A 23044-nucleotide genomic window follows, 5' to 3' on the forward strand; every position below is an offset into this window, starting at 1 on the left:
TGCACCACAGGTGCCAGCAGCATGAGGCAAAGTAATGACTTACCTTTCAGTAGAAATATCATTTATTTTGTAGTTCAAGTAGGACAAGTTACAAACCACTCAACACCTTCCTGTTTTGGCCAGTAAGACCCTAATATAGAGGTAGGCAACCTCCAGATGGTTTGGACTACAACTTCTCTAAGCCCAGAGTCAATTGTCAGGGATTCTGGGAGATGTCGTCCAAAATAGCTGGAGAGCACTAGGTTGCCTTCCCCTGCTGTAACCTATGTGCAATAGGGAAGAAGGTAGAAGAGAGGAAATGAGGGACCAAACAGAGGAGAACCATGAACATTGTAAGTAAAAGAAAAAGATGTAGGTGTATTTGAGGTTTAAGGGTGGATGTGCATAAGCAAAGACTGGGGGAGAGGGGAATGAAAGAAAGATAATGTTTCAGTAGTCTGTGGGTAAGGGTTGAATGGAGTGCAGAATTAATGGCAAAGTCGAAGATTACAACTTATTTTATGAGGGATTGTCCTGACAGCCTTCCTTTGGTCAGGGAGAAGTTTTCCTTTAGATGTTTGAAGGAAAGTACATAACATTTCATTATGAAGTCTATGCAAAATGCTAGAATGCCTGTTCAAAGCCTTCTACATGTTCACTGTAAATAGAAAACTACTAGTGCATGTTCTTATTTTCAGGTACCTGCCATATACAACAGAATATATTAGCCCAGAGCAGGCAGTTGGTTATGTTTCCAGTTTTACTCCTTCAGCAGAATAATCTGTTCCAATTACAAAACAAATCTAGAACTGACAAGTGGTTTGTTTTTTACAAGATATATAGTTATTCATATGATAGTAGCCAGTTGTAAATCAGCGCATATGAATGGCTTTTAGTCCCACAAAGGAAGCCAGTCCGAATTGTTCATCCCTTGATGATGTTATGCCAAACCACTCCTCTTATTAAGCAGAACAGTTTGCTCATGAATGCTCATTGCTTGATAGTTTGCCAATTCCAATGTGAAGGTGGCTGTGCCAGATGTCAAAGTGCGTAAAACTGTTGAATAACCCTGTGACAAACCCAAAATATATTGTTAGTAATACATCACAAGATAAGTGGTATCAACACAAGTTTTAACTTTCATATAAGGGCAACTAGTCTCAGTTTCTACAATGGGGGTAGGAATCTCTCCTCCCTAATAATAAAGCCCCCTCAAAAATTACATTTCCTTAAGGAATTGTAATACCCACATTTCACTAGGGAATGTTCATAAGCATGCCTTGTTTTGTTCGGATAACCTGCACAATAGCCCACAGCACACAATAAGATAAAAATGCAGCTTCAGTTTCCAGCAGCTTAAGCACGTACCATCATTTCTGCTAGCGGAACAGATGCAATCACCACTTTGTTATCGTGGCGACTCTGAATTTCCTGAATGTTGCCTCTTCTCTGTGCAAGGTCTGCAAGTGCCACGCCAAGGTGATCTTCACCCACGGTTATTTCCAGGTTCATGAGAGGCTCCAGAACTTTTTTATCAGCTTTCTTCAAAGCCTATCAACCAAATTACAATATTTTTAAAAGTAAATGCTTGTTTGTTGTAAACAGCAATATGGTTAACAGTAACATATAGATTACAGGGTCAATCTATATATTTGTACACAAACAGATAGAAAATCTTATTTCATATTAAACATCAAAAGCTACAACAGCAACAGGACTGCTCCAGATGCCATGGAACCTGTGGGTACCTCCAATGCGTCCATGAAGGGATATCCAAAGTGGTGCCCACAAGCACCTTAATTTTAAAAATATATTTTTAAAAATTCTGCTTCAATATATGTAAATGGATGTGTATGAAACATGTACAACTTCATAGAAATTATACATAGGCTTCAACAAAAGCGGACCAAATATCTAAAAAAGTATCCCTTTGAAGGTGGCATCTAATTGCCACCCACTCAAATATTGAAAGGTCCTCAAACTATCCTTACAGTGTTGTAATATCAGTCTTTTAACTGTCAAAATGATGCAGAGAATCCATTTACACTGACTACTTGTTAATTTCTATGAGGCAGATAAATAATTTAAAAGCGCATACATCATTGAATATCAAAAACTGTCCCAGTACAAAATTTCTGTGTAATAACCTCCCCACAAAAGAAGCAACTACTGCACATTGCCGAAGTATATGTTTAAAAGAAGAATTAGCTGTATTGCACCACCACCAAATAGCTGAATTAGACAATCCTTTATTAAAGAGACATTGTGGTATCCAAGAGACACAAACACATATTTTGTGGAGTAAGATGTAGCCTAACATTCATAACCATGACAGGAAGATGCCAAAGCAGCGATTTTGTGGTGGTGCCCACAGCAATTTCTCAAATTCCCAAATGTGCCCACAGGTCCAAAAAGGTTGGGGACCCCTGATCTACAAGATCCCAAATGATGCCACCAAAATACTACCCCAGTTGCAGAAGGCAGCTTCCAAACGAACAGAACTACAAAGGGACATACAAACGAATGGATACAAAAGATCTGGACAAGCTATTTGACTCCTTATACCTTTTGCATGCATCTAGAAATGCAAGCAGAAACGATCGTTGGAGATGTATCAGAGTTTGCAGCCACTGCATGCACCATCACTACTACGTCTTGAACCGGAAACCCCAGAAGTGGTCCTACAGTATGAAAACAAATAACATATTAGCATTTTAACACTGAACTAACTTTTTAGATGAAGGCATGAAAAAGACGTTTCTTTACTTCTGCCTTGATGTGGCGTTGACAGTAGCTTTTCTGGAGAAACTCATTGCAGATGTCTCAAGTCCAGCTAATCATCCTGTTGTTTGACCATTTACAGTTGGTGTCATTAAGGCAAAATTCCCGACCTGGGAATCCTGACATTTGGTGTTTTTGGTTTTTTTATAAATTTTTATTTTTCTACAATACTTAAACATACACATTTACATTCTCACAAAAAAAAAACACAATATACTACATAATGTTGAAATGTTGAATACATAATATCTTATCTAAATAACATAATCAAGATTAACATACAAGTGCACCCCCCACCTCGGGATCTCATTCCTGATTCCAAAATCTCATACTTTCTTCCGCTGGTGGTTTCCCACTTCCCTTAGAAAACACAAATATTAGGAACTGTTTCCAAATTCCTTCAAAATCATTTGATTTAGCTATACCTCTTCTCCATTTAATAGTACTTGTCAATTTATCATTAATAGCTATATCCCATACTTCTTTATACCATTCTTCAATAGAGTATTCCCCTTGAATCTTCCAGTTCCTAGCTACAATCAATCTTGCTGCAGTCAGCAAATTCGTTATCAATTCCTTGATTTCCTTTTTACATTTTAAATCTTCAAATAGTGACAGTAATGCAACTTTTGGTGTTTGTTCTATTTTCATTTCCACAATTTCTTCAATCTCCAAAAACACCATCTTCCAAAATTTTTGTACATAGTTGCATTCCCACCACATATGTAAATACGTTCCTTTACCCCCACATCCTCTCCAACAGTTTGCTGATTATTTATCTTGTTCAATCTAACCGGAGTTAGGTACCACCTCCATATAATTTTAAAATAATTCTCTTTTATTCTTACTGACATATTTCTCAACGCCCTTTGTTTCCATAGTCCCTCCCAGCCCTGTTGTCCTATTTGTACATTCAAATCTGTCTCCTAAACCATTTTACCTGAATTATCCATCAACCCTTTCTCCACCAGTATTCTATATATTTCACTCATCAACCCTTTTAACACTGTTCTTTTCTCCCTATCATTTTCTTTCTTAACTATTAATTCCTCAAACTTCGTCAATTCTCTACAATCTCCGTTATCTCTTACCCACTTTTTAGTCCACTGTTCTAATTGCCAATAATTTAACCAAGTTAATTTTTTATCTTTAAGGACCTCTTCCATATCCTCTCTTGTATTCATTCCTCTTAACCATTCCCTTAATTTCATTTTATTTTTTTTTTCTATTAAAACTTTACTTAATCTACTCTTTAATTCCTCCGGGAAATTCTTTAACATTATTACCGGTGACAGAGGGGAGCTGCTCGGAAGCAGCTCCCCTTTATATTTACTCCAAATTTCCCAGTGAGACCTCAAAAACGGGTTATCTATACTTTCTACCCATTTTTTTCCCTTCCTAAAAAATACATTTTCCAAATTAATCTCTATATTACTTGTAGTTTTATCCTCCATCCAATCTAATTCTCCTATTCCTATAATTGCCTCCACGATATGTCTTAATCTGTTAGCTACATAATATAGTTTAATATTTGGGAGACCCAATCCTCCCTTTTTTTGACTTAAATACCATTTACTTTTATTTACCCTCGCTTTTTTATCAGCATTACAATAATTATTTATGATACTTTGCCAACTTTTTATCTCTAATTCTGAAATTTTTATTGGTAGCATCCTAAACACAAAATTAATCTTTGCTAAAATCTTCATTTTTATTAATGCTATTCTTCCAAACCAGAATAAATTTAATCTTTTATATTTCTCCAATTTTGCTAAAATCTTTTTTTAACACATTTAACACATTTAAACACACTAAACTCTCTAACTTCTGCGTAATTTTTATTCCCAAATATCTAATCTGATTCTTAACTCTCATTTCTCTTCCCTTTTCTTCCCAATCCTTCTCTTCCTTTTTAGTATAATTAAACAACATCAATTCTGATTTGGACCAGTTTATTCTTAACCCAGTAATATCCTCAAATTCTCTCAATTGCTGTTTAATTCTCCCCATCTTTTCTATTGGATTTTTAATGGTCAGCAACGTGTCATCTGCAAACATATTCAATTTAATTTTTTTCATACTACCTATTCCTTCAATCTCCTCATCTTCTCGTATTGCATTCGCCAATAATTCCATTACCATTACAAATAGGACCGGCGAGAGTGGACATCCTTGCCTTGTCCCTCTGGCTAGTCGTATCTTATCTGTCACACCATCATTCACTACCACTACAGCTGTATTTTGAGAGTACAATTGTTCTATTATAGCTTTAAATTTATTTCCGAATCCCATTTTATTTAAAACCATCTTTAAAGTTTGCCAGCTCAAACAATCAAAAGCCTTGAAAATATCCAATGCCAGAATTCCCGCTTTAACCTTAGACTTATTTATCACCTGTATTACATTTAAAACACTTCCCACTAAATTATGCTGACATTTGGAACAGAATAGGGGACATGGCTGGCAAAGAGCATCGGTAATAGCAGAAGTGCTTTGTTCTTCTACTTCTTTTAAGATCATATTGTGGAATTAGGAAAAGCTCTCAAGCATGATATTCAGATTATTTGGGAACATGCAAAAGCCCTATATAAATTTGGGAATGGGAAAAATGTGGCATGGTCAGTTCTATTACAATAATATGAAAATACTAAATGCATTGAGAGCTGGACTGCAATGGAAAAACTGGCATTTGTGACACATCTTGGGAGGTGGGGGGGGAATGGCAACATCCTTCATAATCTATCATTACAATACTGCTTACTTTTTAATCTAATGTACCCCACTGGGCCTTGACTTGAAAATGTAACCGCTAAGAGATGGAGTCCTTTAGGATATGCCTCCTATATTAAAGCTCTGCTGGGTGAAGGACAGATGAAGAAAACAAAATAAGGAAATGCAGGAGTATGGATTTAGATTTATATCTCTTTGCCATATATTCACTTTGTATTTAAGTGTGATCCCTTCTGTGCTCAAATCTGACCAAAAGCCAGAAATCTCTAGCCATGTTTGCTGAACATTCCACAGGGCAGTGAAATTTTCTGCCAAACAGAAATTTTACTATCTGTCACAGAGAGATTGTCCTAGTTCTTTTAAGTTGCTACTGAGATTTTTAAACTTTGAAAAGACATGAAATTGCACAACTTATATGCATCTTTTCTGGTGCGTATTTAAAGAAATGTCCATGGTGTTGACTATCTAAGCCAAATTAAATCACAATTTCACATTTCCTATTATCCCAGGGCAAAGGAAAATAAAGAGTATATAGGAAATTCAGTAATTAGGCAGATAGAGCTAACTCACTGCATCACCTAGAATCCATCAAATCACTCCAGAAACCAGACATCATGATTCATCCATCAACTGACCTCAGCTGCTTCTTTATATACATTTCCTTAGCTACGTCAATAAATCAAATCCTTCTTTTATCTATAGAATGGCTTCTGAATATACTTTTTCTTCTTTACAAACTACTAAACGCTGCAGACTTCAGGTTCTGGGCAAAACTCCCTATGCATCTAATGCATATAAATATTTTGTTTTAAACTGTTTATTTGTAAGATTTCTTAGCAAATAGTAGCACATTACATTTTCCCCACAAACAATTCTAATAAATTCAAAGCAAGTGTTAAGTGGCCCTTTTACCTTGAAGGCAAGAGGAATAAATTCCATTTTCTATAGCTTCACGAAGATCTGGCTGAAGTGAGTCATAGGTATTTTCAGCATACTCAATGACTGGTGCTACTACTAACATTTCTTCCGCGCATGGTCTCACACCCAGTTCTACAGTCACCTGGTGTCGCTTTTCTCCGATAGTTCTGTCCAGTGTATCTGAGATAAAATAAAGTAAAATCTCATGGATCATGCCAAATGTCAAGCTTAAGAAATCTAACTTATAATGCATTAACTAATCATTAGTTTTTAAGTCATTCAGTTGCAAGTCCATGATAGTTTTCTTACCTGTAGCTTGAACTGAGTTTTCAATCGTTTCTCGGTAAGCTATCTGAAGAGGTCCAAGATAAGTCTCAAGTCCATATTCACGTTTGATTCGGTCATGAATGATCTCAATGTGAAGCTCTCCCATGCCACAAAGGATAGTCTGGAAAAGGTTTGAAAGTATCCTTAACAGTTACGTCAAAATCACTAGATATACTGTTACAATTTCTCAAGGTGTGCTACTTTGTTCTCGTTCAAAGACCAGACAGATCTGTGTCAATGGAAACTGCTATAGAAACTGCAGGCAGAACACACTACATTGGATCAGTGTTGCCTATTTAATTCAACTGAGAATAATGAGAGGAATTCACAATACAGATTAGCTTAAACTATGTTATTGCTACAGATCACAAAAGGAAACTAAGAACGTGGCAAATCAAATCACAGCATTTATGTATGCAGGCCAGAAGTGAGGTATGCAGTGGACCTGGAGAATAAGAGGCATGGCTATACACCAGAAAAAGTAATTTAACATAAAGGGAATACATGGGTTGTATGAAATTTTCTGGATTTCAAATGGTATTCAAATAAGTATTTTCACCATCCAGAGTTAATATTTAAACAACCAGTTTAATTAAGAAATATTGCAGGGTACTGATATCATAAATAAGGCAACAACATCTCTGAATATCCCTCTTTAACCTGGTAGCATTCAAATGGCTTCATTTTTGTCTCACATATAAATGTTTTATTTTGTTATTTATTTGATTTGATTCGTACTGTGCCTTTTTATCAAGAAAAGTAAATAATAATAATATATTTATTTATTTGTTACCCACCTCTCCCTCTGGATCAAGGCAGGGTACAACACAAATGCAAACGCCATAAAATACATATAATTGATTAAAACATATAAAACTAATACATTATTAAAAGCAGTACATTATTTAAAGGCATCTTAGAATTCAACTGGGTAGGCCTACTGGAAGAGATCAGTCTTTATGGCTTTCTTAAAATGGCACTCAGGGTGGCTAAATGACATATTGTCATACATTATTAATATAGGGGCTCTTAAAATCTCAAAACCACTTCCTAAAAGGAAAATGGTGACCATTCAAGCCAAACATGGTTCACAGATGAAATACTGTATTACTAATATTTGTCATGGCAATTTCCTACCAAACATCATGGAAGCTGTTGCTGTTGTTTTAAATTCTACATCTCTCAGTGTTGTTTTACCACAGAAATAATGTTCCCAAGGTCATATTTACAAATGTGAATTGGTTTCAAACTAGTTTAATCATCATGGCTTTCCCAACAGAACAAGGGGATTGTAGTTTTATGTCAATGCCAAAAAATGCTGCTATAGATCTTTTGTCCCTTCAGAAAACTAAAATTCTCATGGATTCTCCAGGGATAGCCATGGCAGTTAGGCCAATTCAAGCACGTAATGCGAAATGATATGCCCTGTGAGTACACAATGGCTGTTGCAAACATTGCCATTAAAAACACAGTCAATGAAGGACAGACATTAAAATACTGAGAGAAGCTTAATAACGGTTGGACACTGTAGACTTACTTGTCCAGTGTCAGCATCTGTCTTGACTTTCAGACTTGGATCCTCACGCTGCAGACAAGCCAAAGCATTATCCAGATCTAGAGTTAAAGCATTGACTCTTTTAGGTATAAAGAACACATTGGGCTTTTATTTAGACTCAACTGTAGGTGCAAATACCTTGGAGATTTAAAGACTGGAGGAAGAAGAGGTGGCTCCCAAGTGAAGGATGCAATGTTACCAATAAATTATTCCTGGTCTACAACCCATCAAAGAAAGGTTAAAGTAATAATATACTAAAACAGGGTTTTACTAGCAAAACTTTTCAACTAAAGTTCAAGTAGCCTTGCAGAATCTACCGGCTAGGATTCCTGTACTGCTGCATTTAAAGGTTCTGGCTTCAACTAAAAATATAAACCAAACTTTCACCATTCAAGGGAAGGCAAAACAGAGGGGAGAAAGAAGTCAAGTCAGAAACCAAAAAGCTACTTCAGGCTTATGCTCCTCCAATGAGACTTTCTTCTTTCCCTCTCTCCCCAGCCCATCACCTTTGAGGACCACAGTACATTATAAGCTGTTTCTGGGGGGAAAAACCCACTAATTTCAATCCTGTGCAGGGTGACTGCTGATCACGTCCATTCTTGGGTGTTTGGAGCTAGTTCACTGGACCCTAATTTTAGAATCTGAATGAGGCATTTCACCCAATAGTTAAAAACCTAGCTAAAGGTTTTAAAGAGTTTAAGATGCAATCATATGCATGCTTAGACAGTAAAAAACAATTAAATCCTACAATTTCCAGCATTGCCCAGCCCACCTTGCTGGGAGTTGTAGGACTTTCCTCAGTCTAAGCATGCAGAGGATTTCGCATTTAGATGCTTTTATAAACCAGCAAAGCATTCACAGCCCCACCACCAACCCCACAACTGAAGTCAGGTTCTAAATGAGAGGGTCTTCTTAATGACGTGGGTTTTCTGTTGAATGTGCACCATTTCTTCAGGACTATGTAAGGATTGAGAGTACAATATCAGCTGTTTCAGTAGTTGAATTGTACCTGGCTGCCTGGCCATGGAAGGTGGCTCTATCGTACAGAAGAAGACTGGCTCTGGAATCTCAATGCCGGCCAAGAGAAGGTTCTCCACTTCACTGGTTCGGCCGCGCTTTGACCCCACATCTCTTCCAGCTTGTTGAGCCGCAGCCACTGCAGAAGCCTTTGATGAAACAATGGTGTCTCCAGTGGCACTCTAGTGCATGCCAAGCAACAAATGACATATTGCATTGTCAACATATAATTGGTTTTCATCATTAAAAAGCACTGAGAATTAACCAATTAGTGAATGTTGTCTTTTCCCAGTTAAAAGGCAAGCCGATTTGGGATGGTAGCAATTAAAGCAAGTTCTTTGTTTGGTATCAAACCAAGTTCAGCGTTTTTCTTTGCCATTATAAAGAATTGTATTTAATAAATGAAAAGTGAAACAAAACCCCTTTGAGACTGTTCCACCTATTATTTCTTACTACAAAACTAGGGCTGCAATCCTATACCCTCTTACCTGGGAGTAAGCCCAACTGAACTCAGTGCAACTTACTTTTGAGTAGATAGGATTGCACTGTAAGTCTTGTATGCTGTGCTCCACTTACAGCTACAGCAGAATTTGCTAACAGGTCTAATGAAAAGCATATGCCAGCAAATCAATTTACCACTTGGGAAAACCAGTGAATTAGCAAAATGGTTAAATTCTCCACATTCAATGCAATTTTTACAAAAACTTTGGGATTCCCACTTTTTCTTCACCTGTTTGAATCCAACGGCCAGGGCAATGTTGCCAGCTGTGAGCGAGGAGATTTCTATTTGCTGATCAGCAAAAGGCAGAAGCAAGCGACTCATTCTTTCTCTGCAATGGATGACTCAAGTTAAGACATTTTTCTATGGAGCATTCATAGCTTTAAGCTCATATATACCTTTTCTCTCCCTTTTTACTCACGTGCAGTTTTTGTTAATGTTATATACAGCTGACTGAGGCTTCATTTTGCCAGAGTAAATACGCAAAAAAACCAATGGGCCACGCTGTTTGTCATGGAGAACTTTAAACACCAAAGCACACAAGTCATCTTTATACCACTGCCTGGAAACAAAACACACCCTGAATTACTGTACATTAGCTGAATGTCCACTAAATCAGGAGACATTTACCCATAATTTGAATGCTAAAATAAATGACGTGTTTTTACTGGATATTTGAACAGGTATTATTGGCACTAGTCTATTTAGGCTAGGGATACTGGACAAATCTTCAGGGGGGGGGGGCGTGTTAATCAGCTCGGTACCTAGACTTTGGCTCTCATTCTGCAAGCAGGCCCAACTCTATCTGCAATATGCTACAATCCCGCACAAATTGCTTTTTGCACAATTTTTAAAAAAAAACCTGAAAAAAGCTCCTGGATTTCAGGAAGAAAGCCCCAACTTGACACGCAAATAAATGCAAGCTGGGTCGTGGGTGCCACGGAAATCTGGTGAGCCTAAAAAGGGCCAGATTTCCTGGTAACAGACATCCCTAATTTAGGCTGAAACAAAACAAAACAAATTAAAAAAACCTTGCTTACCAGGAAGAACTAGAGGCATGATCCAGCAACAGGAATTCACAAAGAACTCATTGGAGCCTTTCACCATGCATGCCCACTGCAGCATGCCAGCTCTTACTAGGAATGTGTGGTCTGTATGTATTTCCATATATAGGGCTTGTTCAGACCACACTAAGCCATGGTTAAGCCACTAACCCTTTTGCAGCAAGTAGTTAACGAGCGTGTTGAAACTGTGGTTATATAGCCCCCATGGTTAGGAATGGTTCACACAACAAGCTCAAAACGCATAACCATCATAGTTTGGTGTGTTGTCTGAACAGGGCATATTTCTCTCCAGGTATCACCGTCATCCTCAGGATCCCAGCACACAACCTACTTGTTGCTTCCCCCATAAGATGTTAATAAATAGTTTCCATTTCATAGCTTTTCTAACTTATGCTTAAACAAGTGAAGGCACGGAATCTTGTCTTACTTACAGAAAGTCATAGCTGCATTCATCTGGTGCAGGCAAATACATAGTGACTGCATCCAATAATGGCTGAACACCTTTATTTTTCAGCGCACTTCCACAGAACACAGGCACTGCTTTCTGAGCGAGGGTTACTCTTTGTATGGCTGAATGCAGCTGCATCAAGAAGAGTCACGGTTTTAATAGATGTTTACTTCAGATTCAGTTTAACATGTAAACCAAGAGGCTTGCTGTAAGGATGTGTGTCGCTCAAACATTAACTCTGAATTGCATTGTTGTTTTAAATGGATGCTGCTGTTTTATACTGTTGTTTTTATGTTTCTGATGGTTTTTAAATTTTGTATATTTTTAATGTTTACTGTTTTTAGCTTTTGTGAATCACCCAGAGAGCTTCGGCTGTGGGGCGGTATATAAAAATAAATAAATAAATAAATAAAGGCATTCTGTTCTACTTAGTCATAAATTTGCCCTGAATCCTAGCTGCCACAAACAAAGCAACTGATGAGTTCTATGGAACAGGCTTTCTGGGCACATTTGTCAGTAGTCATCCTGTAAGCATTCAGAAAGCCCAAGAAAGCCTCCTCAAATATGCTTTAACCTTATACATTTGATCTCATGGTTGTGCGATTGCTGCTCATGGGTTGCAGTTCCATGTCTTCCGTTTTTAATTTTGATGTTACATACTGTCAGCTTCTTTGTAATGAATGGGCCGGTCACACCATGGTTTAGACCTATGTGCACCAGATGAAACAAGGCTGAGCCCACAGCCACTCATCAACTCATGTTCCAAATGTTTGAGACATGTAAATTCAAAGCTCCCTTGAACACATGGAACTAACTTTCTGACTTTGCATCCTGGCTTGTATTAGGACTGTATCTGGGCTGAAATACAGACATAACAACAGAAGATAATGATCCAGTCAACTCGGAAGGGAGAGAAACTATTACATGTTTGTTAACAGTTTCCAAGTACTGACAACATATCATGCACCTGCTGATTTACAACTTTACAACTATCTTCCCTCCCTGCTTGCCATCATCTCATCTTTCCCTTGACCAAAACACATTCTGCAATCCAATTTGGTATAATATCCTATCATTCCCTATCCTATCATTCCCTATCCTATCCTTCAACCATTGAGAATATATTTGGTTGCATCACTCCTGAGTTACATATGCAGGAGTATAGGCAAACTCAAACATTGTGACTGGGTTCAGATGACACAATAAGCAACAGTGGGTTAAATAAGCAACGGTGGGTTAAATAAACAATGGTGGGTTATTGTGTCTTCTGTCGGGAGTTTTTCACACCATGGTTGCTTATTTGGCCTAAATAACCAATGCAAATAACCAAAGCTGTGCAGAATTGGCTATTTGAACAACCATTGCTTATCATGTTGTGTGACAGGCACCATTGACACACGACTGGTTATTTTCGGCAACTGCTACTGTAGTCCAGCCAGCAGGATAGTTTTTCAGCAGCAATGGCTGATGGGATATTAGCAAGAGGACTGAGGGGGGAGAGAGGGGGGGGATGTGTCAAACACACCGTTGACTAATAGTCAACTAGACGCTGACCTTAAGCTACAGCACAGTTGAGTATGATCATGTTGTGTGGACAGTACACCCTAGATAATCAACCATGGAGTTGACTGTTAACCCACCATTGACTATTGTGTTGTCCGAACACATCCTCTATAACATCTACTTCATACAATGAACTCCCCAAGCTGCATACCTCATCTGCTGGTACTGAATCAAAACTCTCACTGAATTCCCCAAGGACCAGTTCAGCAAATTCATCATCCAAATCTGCAAGCTTAGAGAAAAATATATTCTTAAATTACTCTCATAACACACTATTCAGGTTAGTCCCCACACCCCAAATATCTATATAACTATCCTCAAGTTAAAGAGAATTTTATACATTTCCAATTTTAAGTGATAAATTTGCGATTTAAAATTTTAAGTGATCAGTAAAATGAAAATATGAATGTTCATAACTACTGCTAAAAATAACTACATTTTTAGCTTATGCAACCATGCCCATTTTAGACTGATATGAACCAGAAATAGTTAGGGTTAAGAAGAAGAAAACCTCACACATGCAACTTAGGCATTCCTCAGAGAATGAAAAGCTACATAGGCCATTCAACTACTGCTGCAAATACCACCACCAATTTTTAATTGTCTTTCAGTGATCAGCCAAAAGTGAAATCTGCCAATGACTGGATTCACGCAACATCAGAACCCATCATGAGCAGCCAGCCATGGCTGATTGTCATGTCATCTAAATCCAGAGCACTTTTGGTGGGGTGGCTTATTTTTCGAGATCAAACTGTGCCACTGAGTCTCCATGGCTTGTTGTAGGGTTATTTTCATCTAAGTCCGGAAAAGCGATGTTATTGTGGGTTGCAGCGATGAGCTACAAAGCCACTCAGCAAGAGCAGTAGAACTCCTATGCCGCTCACTTTCTGCAATCTTGCCAATAACTGTCCTTCCAAAGTACCAAAACAGCACTTTGGAAAGACTGTCACTCATTCCCAGCATTTTTCAATTAAAATTGAAAGCCCTGAAGCAGTTAAATTCCTGTAGTTTTGTTATTTGCGTTATACAAGTATTGTTCAGTTAAGGGCTAAGGTCTTGGACCCTTTATGTCAGTGTCAACTTGTGTTTGATTTCACAGCAGAATCCTAATTTTTCACTATTCGTTATAAAGAGCTGTATTGTCTTTGGAACTGAAAGGTGTATATCAAAATAGATCGGCTTGGATCCCACCCCCTCCTGCTGCCAGAATCCCCCTGAAAAACCCCTTCTGGTGATTTTCGACAATATTCCCCTTCGCCTCAGCCCACCAGGAGAGTCCCCTGACCCTTGGGAGCAGCCCAAGTGCAATGGCCTTGTTCTGATGCTTCCCTGGATCCAAGCCAGTTTTATTAAATTAAGGTTTCAAGTGTTTATATATTTACTTTAGAACTTTACTTGTTCTATCAAAGCATTTCTTGCATCGGTGGCATCCCGCAACAAGTCAGGATCGTGAGTTTCTTTCAAGGACTTCCGCTCAAAAGTCTTTCCGTCGTCCAGTCCAGTTGCAGCTTTCCAAACAAGTTGCTCCTTGGTCACCACGTCAACGATTCCCCTAAAGGTCTTTGCCTCTCCAATTGGCAACTATACGCAATATATAAAAAGACCCAATAGTATCAAGCTAACCATAATACCAAACTTACATATGCAGCATTATTCAAACTGTAAATCATGAGTGTTATTTTAATGGTAGAAGTTTCTTAAGTTACCTGTAAAAGCAAAGGCTTAGCCTTCAACTTCTGCTTGATACTCTCAACTGCAAGGCTGAAACTAAAGACAAATCATTACTCTTTTAGTGTGAAAAAATGCTTGCTTATATTTATCCACTATAGCCCTTCCCCTCCAAAGAACCCAGAGTCAGAAACAGATAGGGAACTAAAAACAAAAAACAGCACCTGAGCCAGAACACCCCAGAAAACCAACATCTGAGCAAGGTTCCAAATACTGAGTTCTCCACTTTAACCCTAACCCACTCCCTGAACTGCATGGTTTTTTCCAGCTGCGCACAAATGGCTCTTTAACTGAGCATTTTAAAACAGCCTTGCAAATATCCACGAGCCCACAACATTCTTTTCAAGCCTGCCCATACATATCCCATCTTAGTCATTTTATAGCATCAAAAAATGAATCAAGTAACTTTTATAAAGTTACTCTGCCTCGTCATGAGGAAGCTATTCTTGAGCCAAGCCACCAGGCAAGAGGCTACTTACAAGCTTCATTTAAAAGGAAGCAGCTTTAAAGAAAGTTCATCAGTCATTAAATGATAAAACTCTTTGTTAATTAGAAATCAACATAACCATTTTCCCTTGTTTCATTGGCCCTGAAAGAGAATAGTTAGCTTAGTACCTTGCTCCATTTTTGTCCATCTTGTTTAAAAAGCAAATTCGTGGTATATGGTGCTTGTCTGCTTGCCTCCAGACCGTCAGAGACTGTGCCTAAGCAAAAACATCCATCATTTCAGCTCACCAACTGTCTGCTGTCACCTACAACTACATAAACACTTATTTACTACTTATGTACAAAGCAAAGAAATGGACATAGCACTTAATGTTATATCCAATGCTAGTCTAATTTAAGTTACATTAATTTCAATAAGATCTACTCTAAATAGGAGTAACAATGGATACAACCCTTAATCAGAAAGTTTGAGATGAGGAACAAATGAGATGGATAAGGATTAGAGAGAGTCAGACGGTGGCAGACAAGCAGATTTAAAGGACTGGAACACAATCAAAGAGTTGGAGCACCTTTCTTTGGAGAAAAGGTTTAAGAGTTTGAGGATTGTTAGGTCAGAAAAAAGCCAAGTAAAAGGCAGATACAGTAGAGGTCCAAATTAGGATCGGGATGGAGAAATAAAAATTCTGTCATGATATCAGAGCTCAGTGTAAGCCAATAAAGATGTTTTGCAGTATAACTGTAACAAATTGTGAGCTATCCGGTATTCGAGGCAGTAAGCCTGTGTGCACCAGTTGCTGGGGAACATGGGTGGGAGGGTGCTGTTGCACCATGTCCTGCCTGTTCATCCCTGGCCGATGGCTGGTTGGCCTCTGTGTGATCAGAGTGCTGGACTAGATGGACCCTTGGTCTGATCCAGCATGGCACCTCTTATGTTCTTATCCTTCACAGTGATAGCGCTATTTTTCTAACTCCTTTAAAAATAATAATCATGGTCTATGGATGCTATCTGTCATTGAAGCTACTCAGTGAAGTCTCCATGTATTTCTGACATTGATGGACAAACAGCAAGAGAGACACGGTGTGCTTGCAAAGGTCAAGACGCATCTCACTGAGTGCAAGTAAAGAGGGAATACTGAACTTGATGGACTGCGGTCCAATCCAGGAAGGCATGACTTATGCTATGATTCAGATGATGCAATTCTGGATCTCACTGTAAACATTCCGTCTTGTAGGTGCTGTAACACAGCATTATGCAAACATGGGAACTGCTTTGACATATGGGCTCCGCATCATTGAACAGTTCCAAAAGGCTCATGTCCTGTTTCTTCCTCCTCCCTCTGATTATGGCCTAATCTACACCCAGCACGATATTGCACTATAAAAGTGGTATGAAAGCAGTATATAAAAGGCAGGAACAAAACTACTGCTTTATAGCAGCATTGAAGTGCACTGACAACTGTTGGGGCCCATTGACACATACCATATATCCCTTTCATAGTGCTATATCCCGCATGGTGTGGCTCCTTTTATATACCGCTTTCATAGCGCAATATCCTGCTTGGTGTAGATTAGGCCTATGACATATAGCTACATGAGATCCAAGACATGCACACTCCTCAAAATGTGATGCAGGAGAGTGAGCATCTTCCATGCCCTACGGTCTTATCAATTAAAATCATGGACACATAAACAGGACTAACATGAAACACAGGCACTGTGTTTTACCTCTACACCAGCTGAGGCATCAAATACAGCCACTGCTCCATCCAGTACTCTTAGGGAACGTTCCACCTCCACTGTAAAGTCCACATGACCTAAAGTCCAGTTTTCACAGGGAAGAAACAAAGGGCACACGCTTTATAATATTTTAATGTTAGATAGGCAATATCTGTTTAAAAACATTTCACTAGTTTGTCATTAATAGGCAGTCACTTAGCTTAAAACAACAACACATTTATCAAATATCTAGACCAAGCAATGGTCCTTGGTGGCTTTGAAGTCTAAATGTCAGATATAATAGTTACATTATGAAATACAGGATGCTGGTTTTTAAAAATTATGGAGGGTTTACCATGGATATATGATGGGTTTTTTGCTAATGGGCAAAATCCAGCAGAAATTTCTCCTGCACAAAGAATATTTGTTTCTTGTGGAGCTCCTACTCATGTTAATGGAGATTATACAGGTGAAGACACCAAGGAAATTATTCCCACCAAGTAAAAAAGAATAATTCAGAATAGTAAATTTCCAAGACTTCATCAAAATATTTAAAGCCACATTTACATTTTCAGTGCCAGTTGAACTTACTTTGTCACAATTTCCTTTACTTTTACACACTCGTCAGAATAAGAAAGCACTCAAAAATAATGTACCTGGTGTATCTATCAGGTTGATCCTATAGCCGTTCCAATCAAAGGTTACAGCAGCAGATTGAATGGTAATGCCACGTTCTCGCTCCTGTGCCATGAAATCTGTTACAGTATCCCCATCATCAACATCTGTTTAAAAGCATACACTTGTTTCAGTTTGGACAAATAACTCAAGGTCTTGATTCATTTTATCAGAATAAAATACAACATATAATGGTAAAAATGCTATAAAACAAATGCTTGAGAACTCAGTGCTAATTAATGTCAAGGACTGGGCAAACTGGATAGAAAGCCAATGACATGGCTATGAACTGCATATGGGTACCATTCCCCCTTGCACCAATGTAACCACACGTCCCATCACTTGGACGGCTGCAAAGAACTTAGTCTGACCAGGTGCACAGGTAGAAATGAATGGTGCAAGGTGATGTACAAATGCCAAGTGGACAGAGGTGAGGTCTGCTGTCAGAAAATCAAAGCAGGAGAAATGCTAGTTAGCATCTTAACCTTGAGGTCATGACCAAAACATCTGTACTTTAAAAACTTGATACAACCTAAGAGATACAACACTGAGGGAAACAGGATTGGGAGGGAGGGAGGAGGGAAAAGCAAATTAGACACTAGTTCTTAGTTACGAGAGGACACTGGTGCCCTCAGAGAAGATGTACACAGTGCCGCAAGCTGCTCACAGTTCAAAACAGGGTACAGCACATCTTTAAAAACGGCCTTGCATCCTAACCTTCTCTTCGACACAGTATCATTTGCGGCCTCTTTAAGCGGGGGAGAAGGGGCTCAGCCCAGTTGGTGAAAGCAGTAGTAAGTCAAAGGCAGCCCACAAAAATGGTGCGAACAATGCGTGGTGGCAACCAACTTACCTAAGGCACAGGTTTGAGCTGCAAAATACTAAGCACACTTTCTATAGACTAACAGAATAAAACAGATTATAATAAACCTTCTCAGATTTTGTGAATTATTGCAGTAAAAATTCTTTCTCATGCACACACTACTAACCTCCAAGAGTTCTTGTGTACCCAGAATAATACAGCATCCTCTCTGTGGTAGTTGTTTTTCCTGCATCTATGTGGGCCATAATACCAATGTTACGGATTCTGTATAAGAAAAGCAAAGACTTTTCATTTAGCTTCTATACATTTATTATTATTAATTAAATTTATGTCACTTCCCACCACAAAAAGCAATCCCAAATCATCCTGCAGACACAATACAGAAATCCATTATCGATATAAAACAAAGAAGAAAACAACCTAGAGCTATACAAAAGATAATCAGCGCAGAAATACAAATTAAAATAAATACCACAAATACAATATAAAAATGCTCATCCATAAATACACAAAATCTCCTCCCCACCACCACCCGCAAGCAAGGCTCACAGCCTAGAATTAACGCCACAAAAGCAGCCCACAACAATTGGGCCATAACTAATGCCCAAATGCCTAGGAAAATGAGTATCTCTTTGTCTCATTCCAAAAAGATGACAGTATTGGCACCAGACGAGCTTCACTGAAGTGTTTTCTACAAACATGGAGCTATCACAGAAAAGCTGCTTCCCGAACTGACAATCCCCTGAGCTTCTCTTGAGGAGGGCACACAGAGGAGGGCCTCTGATGCTCACATCAAGGACTGGGTAGGTCAATATGGGGAGAGGCGGGCCTTCAGGTATTGGGTTCCTGAGTCATGTAGGGCTTTATAGCTTAAAACCAGAACTTTGCATTTGGCCATGAAACAAATTGGCAAGCCAGGAGTGGGCTTATTTTTAATATGATTATTATAAGTCTACAAACTGCATACAGAGAAAGCAGCTCTGTTCATCCCTGTGCAGACTGAATGTTCAACCCTGTCCAACCTTTAAAAATTTATATCACAATTATCACAGGAAAATCTAAGAACATATCAAAGAAATTTCAGTTTCAGCTAAGGTCACACCACAGTGGCTCACAATAAATTTCTGATGTCAATGAGTCACACACTGTTAACAGGAACATTATTTTCTAATGCAGTCCTTTCAATGATGCTGAACAGTAGAACTCATTTGTAGTACACGAGAAGGCTGTCTAAATAATTCTTTCCTGCTCCTTCCAAATCTCAAACAACTTGTTTGCTTACAGAAAGAGAATGATGATGGTCAGTGTGCGAGACTTTGTTTTTGTTAAGAAGCTTACATTAAAATATTAAGGAAGCACAACATGAAATGTCTACCTCATCAACTACTCCTTCCAAAGTTGAGCTACAGCTACCATAAATGGCCAAAATGTTCAGTAACTCATTCTACTATTTGTTCTCACACCAATTCTTTGCATAAAAAAACAAAGATAACCGTGCTGGTCCACAGGAAAGAAAGAAAAAACTCACATTTGGGCAATATCTTTATTAGGACCAGAAAAAGAAAAGTGTGTGCAAGCTTTCATGTTCTGTATATTTATCAAGCTAGGTGGTAGAAAAAGCAAAGGATAGGAAAAGAAAGAGAGAAGGCCAAAAATCTGGCCAGGTCTTGTGGCCATGAGGTCCGTAGTTGAGAGACTAAATGAATTAATCACTGATAAGAGCTGCAGGCATCCAATTACACCTACCATTCTGAGACAATGATCAGTCATTGCTTCTTTGTCTTGGTAGTTCCCAGGCAATTTCTTCCACATCTAATTTTTCTACGAATTCTTTGCAGCATCATTATAATTCCCATATTTTAGGCTAAGACTGTCTGAGCCATTATACTGATCTGGGAATTGAACCAGGTCTCCAAAATCCAACACAAAAAATTTCACACCACACTGACTCTAGCAATACCAACAACTTAAAATACTTTGAAATGCCTACCAGGGTGAAAAGTAAGTGCTTCTTTTAATAAATCAGATTAAAATTTTACTCATGCTGTGTCTTCTTCTTGGTAAACAACAACATCTGAGTTCCATAAAATGAAATATATGAAGTATATACTTTTTGAGGTGGCTCATTTTGGACCTGGATACTGGCAAATCAACCTAAGTACTAAGATCATCCACTGATGGTCATTTGTGCGGTCTTATATTTGTCTGACACTCTGTAACTACCTGAGGTCTGCAACACGTTCATTCACATGTTCTGCATGTTTATGATTCTACTAAATGAAAAAGGATATTTATTTTAGATCTCCAGGAGAACAGGTATTCTTCCCATTAACTACCAGCCTTTTCTGCAAAGTTCTATGCATTTTATTCCTCAATGCACCACAGTATTTTCCCCTGGATTTCACTAGCAACTACGCCTACCAAAGCAGGGACTTATTGGCTCAGTTCAGACAACACGTTAGTCAACACAGGCCATTTCTACACCTGCCTTTTTTTGTCCCGGGATCATCCCTGGGCACCCAAATGCCACACAGGGGATCCCAGGAGCAGGCAGGGGCGATCCCTCCATTTTCCTGGGATAATCCTTAGGTGTAGAAAGGGACACAGTGTGAAAATTCCACTCAGCAGCTGAGTTTTTAGGAGGTACGCCCCACACAACACATTCTAAATCTACCGTTGTGTGACTGTGGGCTACTGTGGAGTTAAGTAAAATAATTGTTCCAAGAAGCCTTTCCTTAATGACCAGCCATGGTTCACTTTTCATTTTGCTTCTTTTAAAAATCGATTTTAAGGTGTTTTATTCTGTTTCTATTCTATTTTATCTTGTACACCACTTTGAAATTTTGAATGCGGAGCAGTATATAAATATTGTAAATAAATAAAATCCATCATGATGTTTGATTGACAGTTCGTTCACCCTCTCTTCTCCCCCGGTCCTTCTGACAGAATCCCATCAGCCACTGCTGCAAAAAACACAATCCTGGTGGCTCTCCTAGAACAGCACTCACTCCTTTCACCACTCTTGCCAGGGAACTCTGTAGCCAGTGGGAAAAGTCAATGCAATGGAAAACTCCACGGAGCCCTCCACACAACACAACAGTTGTGCAGGAACTCTCCTCTGCACAGTGTGGATACTCTGTGTGGAGTGTTTTCCCAAAAAAAACCTCCACCGTATCATGGTGTTTTCCCACCAGACAACACATTTTTCAACAGTGGTGTAAAAATTCCACCATGGAATTCTAAAACCGCTGTTGAGAAATGTGTTGTCTGAACTGAGCCATTAGGTAACTGTCAGAGGAAACACAGCATTTAACAATATCACGTTTTAAAAAACAAAACAAAACAAACATCAAATTCATAAACCAAATCCAGTTTCCAACATTAACACAGTTTCCTCATTACTTATATTTTTCTACTTAAAGGTTGTTGCCACAAAAGTTTTCCATTCTTATAATGAATTGGCTCTTACTATATTCTACATAGAGAAAACAGACATTACTTACTTAGACACAGGTGGAGTGATAATTGAGCGCAAAGATTTTACTTCACCTGTTGAAAAGGAAAATGTCCAGAACTTAAATTTACAAATTATTTCATTGAGTATAAATGATTATGTTTCACAACACACATACTATAAGCCCCAACTCTTGCATAGGAACTTATTATGGAACACAAGGCTTTCCCCCTACCCCCCTTTTAAATATCTGTTACATTAATATCCGTCCTTGTTTTTCCTCTTGCAAAGAACCCAAGGTAGCTTACATGGTCCTCCTCACCATTTTATCTTCACAACAACCTCGTGGGTAGGTTAGGCGGAGTCAGTGACTGGCCCAAAATCACCCAGCAAACTTCATGGCCAAGTGGGGACTAAAACTAGGATCTTCCAAGTCCAACATTCTAACCACTACACCACACTGTCTCTCTCTCTGCCTATACAATTTAACAACCCATGTTCCCATAAACATCACCTTTTGTTATCCCCAGTTACAAAATAATTCCAGGATTTATTATCAGCCATATGTGACATACAATGGCATGTAAAAAAAGTTTTAAATTACCTCCTGGATAACTGTAATTTCTTTGAAGATTCAAACAGTCTTTAAAACATTTTAAAGGTAGAACTCTTGCTTTTCTGCAATAAATACACTTTGAAGAGAAAAAAACACCATTAGAGAAAGCAAAAATCCTGATTACATACATTTTTTTACAAGTTTAGCAGTGCATTACATGATGCGGTACACTGGCTGATTTTAGCTACTCTACACATTCGCCACAACCTAGATTAAAATATTGGGGTAAATCAGTAATATCTGCTAAAAACAATTCATAATGATAAAATCAACCTGTTTTCATCTGCACCAATATTTGTTAAATTCCTTCCTAATTTTTTTAAAAAAAACTCTTGATAAATTCACCTCATTATGTAAACATACCATTTTGAGTGGGTTCAGTATCAATTTCCGTGTATCTCGCAGCATGATTACCCAGTATCCCGGCAGCATAAATAACTGCTACAGAAAGGGGTGTATACTCAAGTACTTCAGATACAGTATTTGAAATCGCTGGTAAGCCTCTCATTCACACAGGCACCGAATGAAACCGTGGTTTATAAGGAATCAGAAACATTTAAATGCCATTCAGTAGCCAAACCATCACCCCCGTCAGGTCGTTAGTGTAAAATATCGTCTTTGGCCATCATCCATCGCTGTCTGAGAGTCAGAAAAATCTACGAAAGGGCTCAGAAGGGGCAAAGCCAGCGGCGCTTGCGTAAGTC

General features: G+C 38.5%; 1 protein-coding gene across 1 annotated transcript; it reads right to left on the reverse strand.

The window, feature by feature from the left end:
• Nucleotides 1-44: 44 nt before the first annotated feature.
• GFM2 (GTP dependent ribosome recycling factor mitochondrial 2) lies at nt 45-23034 on the reverse strand. The gene is made up of 20 exons (XM_063127932.1): nt 22704-23034; nt 22329-22416; nt 21774-21819; nt 18437-18534; nt 17429-17554; nt 16782-16870; nt 15225-15313; nt 14588-14648; nt 14277-14462; nt 13033-13113; nt 11302-11450; nt 10228-10368; nt 10038-10137; nt 9300-9489; nt 8273-8349; nt 6718-6856; nt 6403-6588; nt 2545-2660; nt 1348-1530; nt 45-1048 (listed from the first exon to the last, which is right to left on the reverse strand). The coding sequence occupies exons 1-20, from the start codon at nt 22770-22772 to the stop codon at nt 920-922; spliced, it is 2343 nt and encodes a 780-aa protein (XP_062984002.1). The 5' UTR covers nt 22773-23034; the 3' UTR covers nt 45-919.
• Nucleotides 23035-23044: the final 10 nt, after the last annotated feature.

The sequence above is a fragment of the Elgaria multicarinata genome, chromosome 6 (genome assembly GCF_023053635.1).
Source record: "Elgaria multicarinata webbii isolate HBS135686 ecotype San Diego chromosome 6, rElgMul1.1.pri, whole genome shotgun sequence".
NCBI classification, from domain to species: domain Eukaryota; kingdom Metazoa; phylum Chordata; class Lepidosauria; order Squamata; family Anguidae; genus Elgaria; species Elgaria multicarinata.

Bases quoted from the DNA above. Each gene is read 5' to 3' on its own strand.
- GFM2 (XM_063127932.1), bottom strand. From the start codon at position 22,772: ATGCTGCCGGGATACTGGGTAATCATGCTGCGAGATACACGGAAATTG. The intron at 17,555-18,436 runs GTTAGTAGTGTG...GCTTTTAAACAG, and splicing joins GTACACAAGAACTCTTGGAG to ATGTTGATGATGGGGATACT. The intron at 15,314-16,781 runs GTAAAACACAGT...GTTTTTGCTTAG, and splicing joins ATGCCTCAGCTGGTGTAGAG to GCACAGTCTCTGACGGTCTG.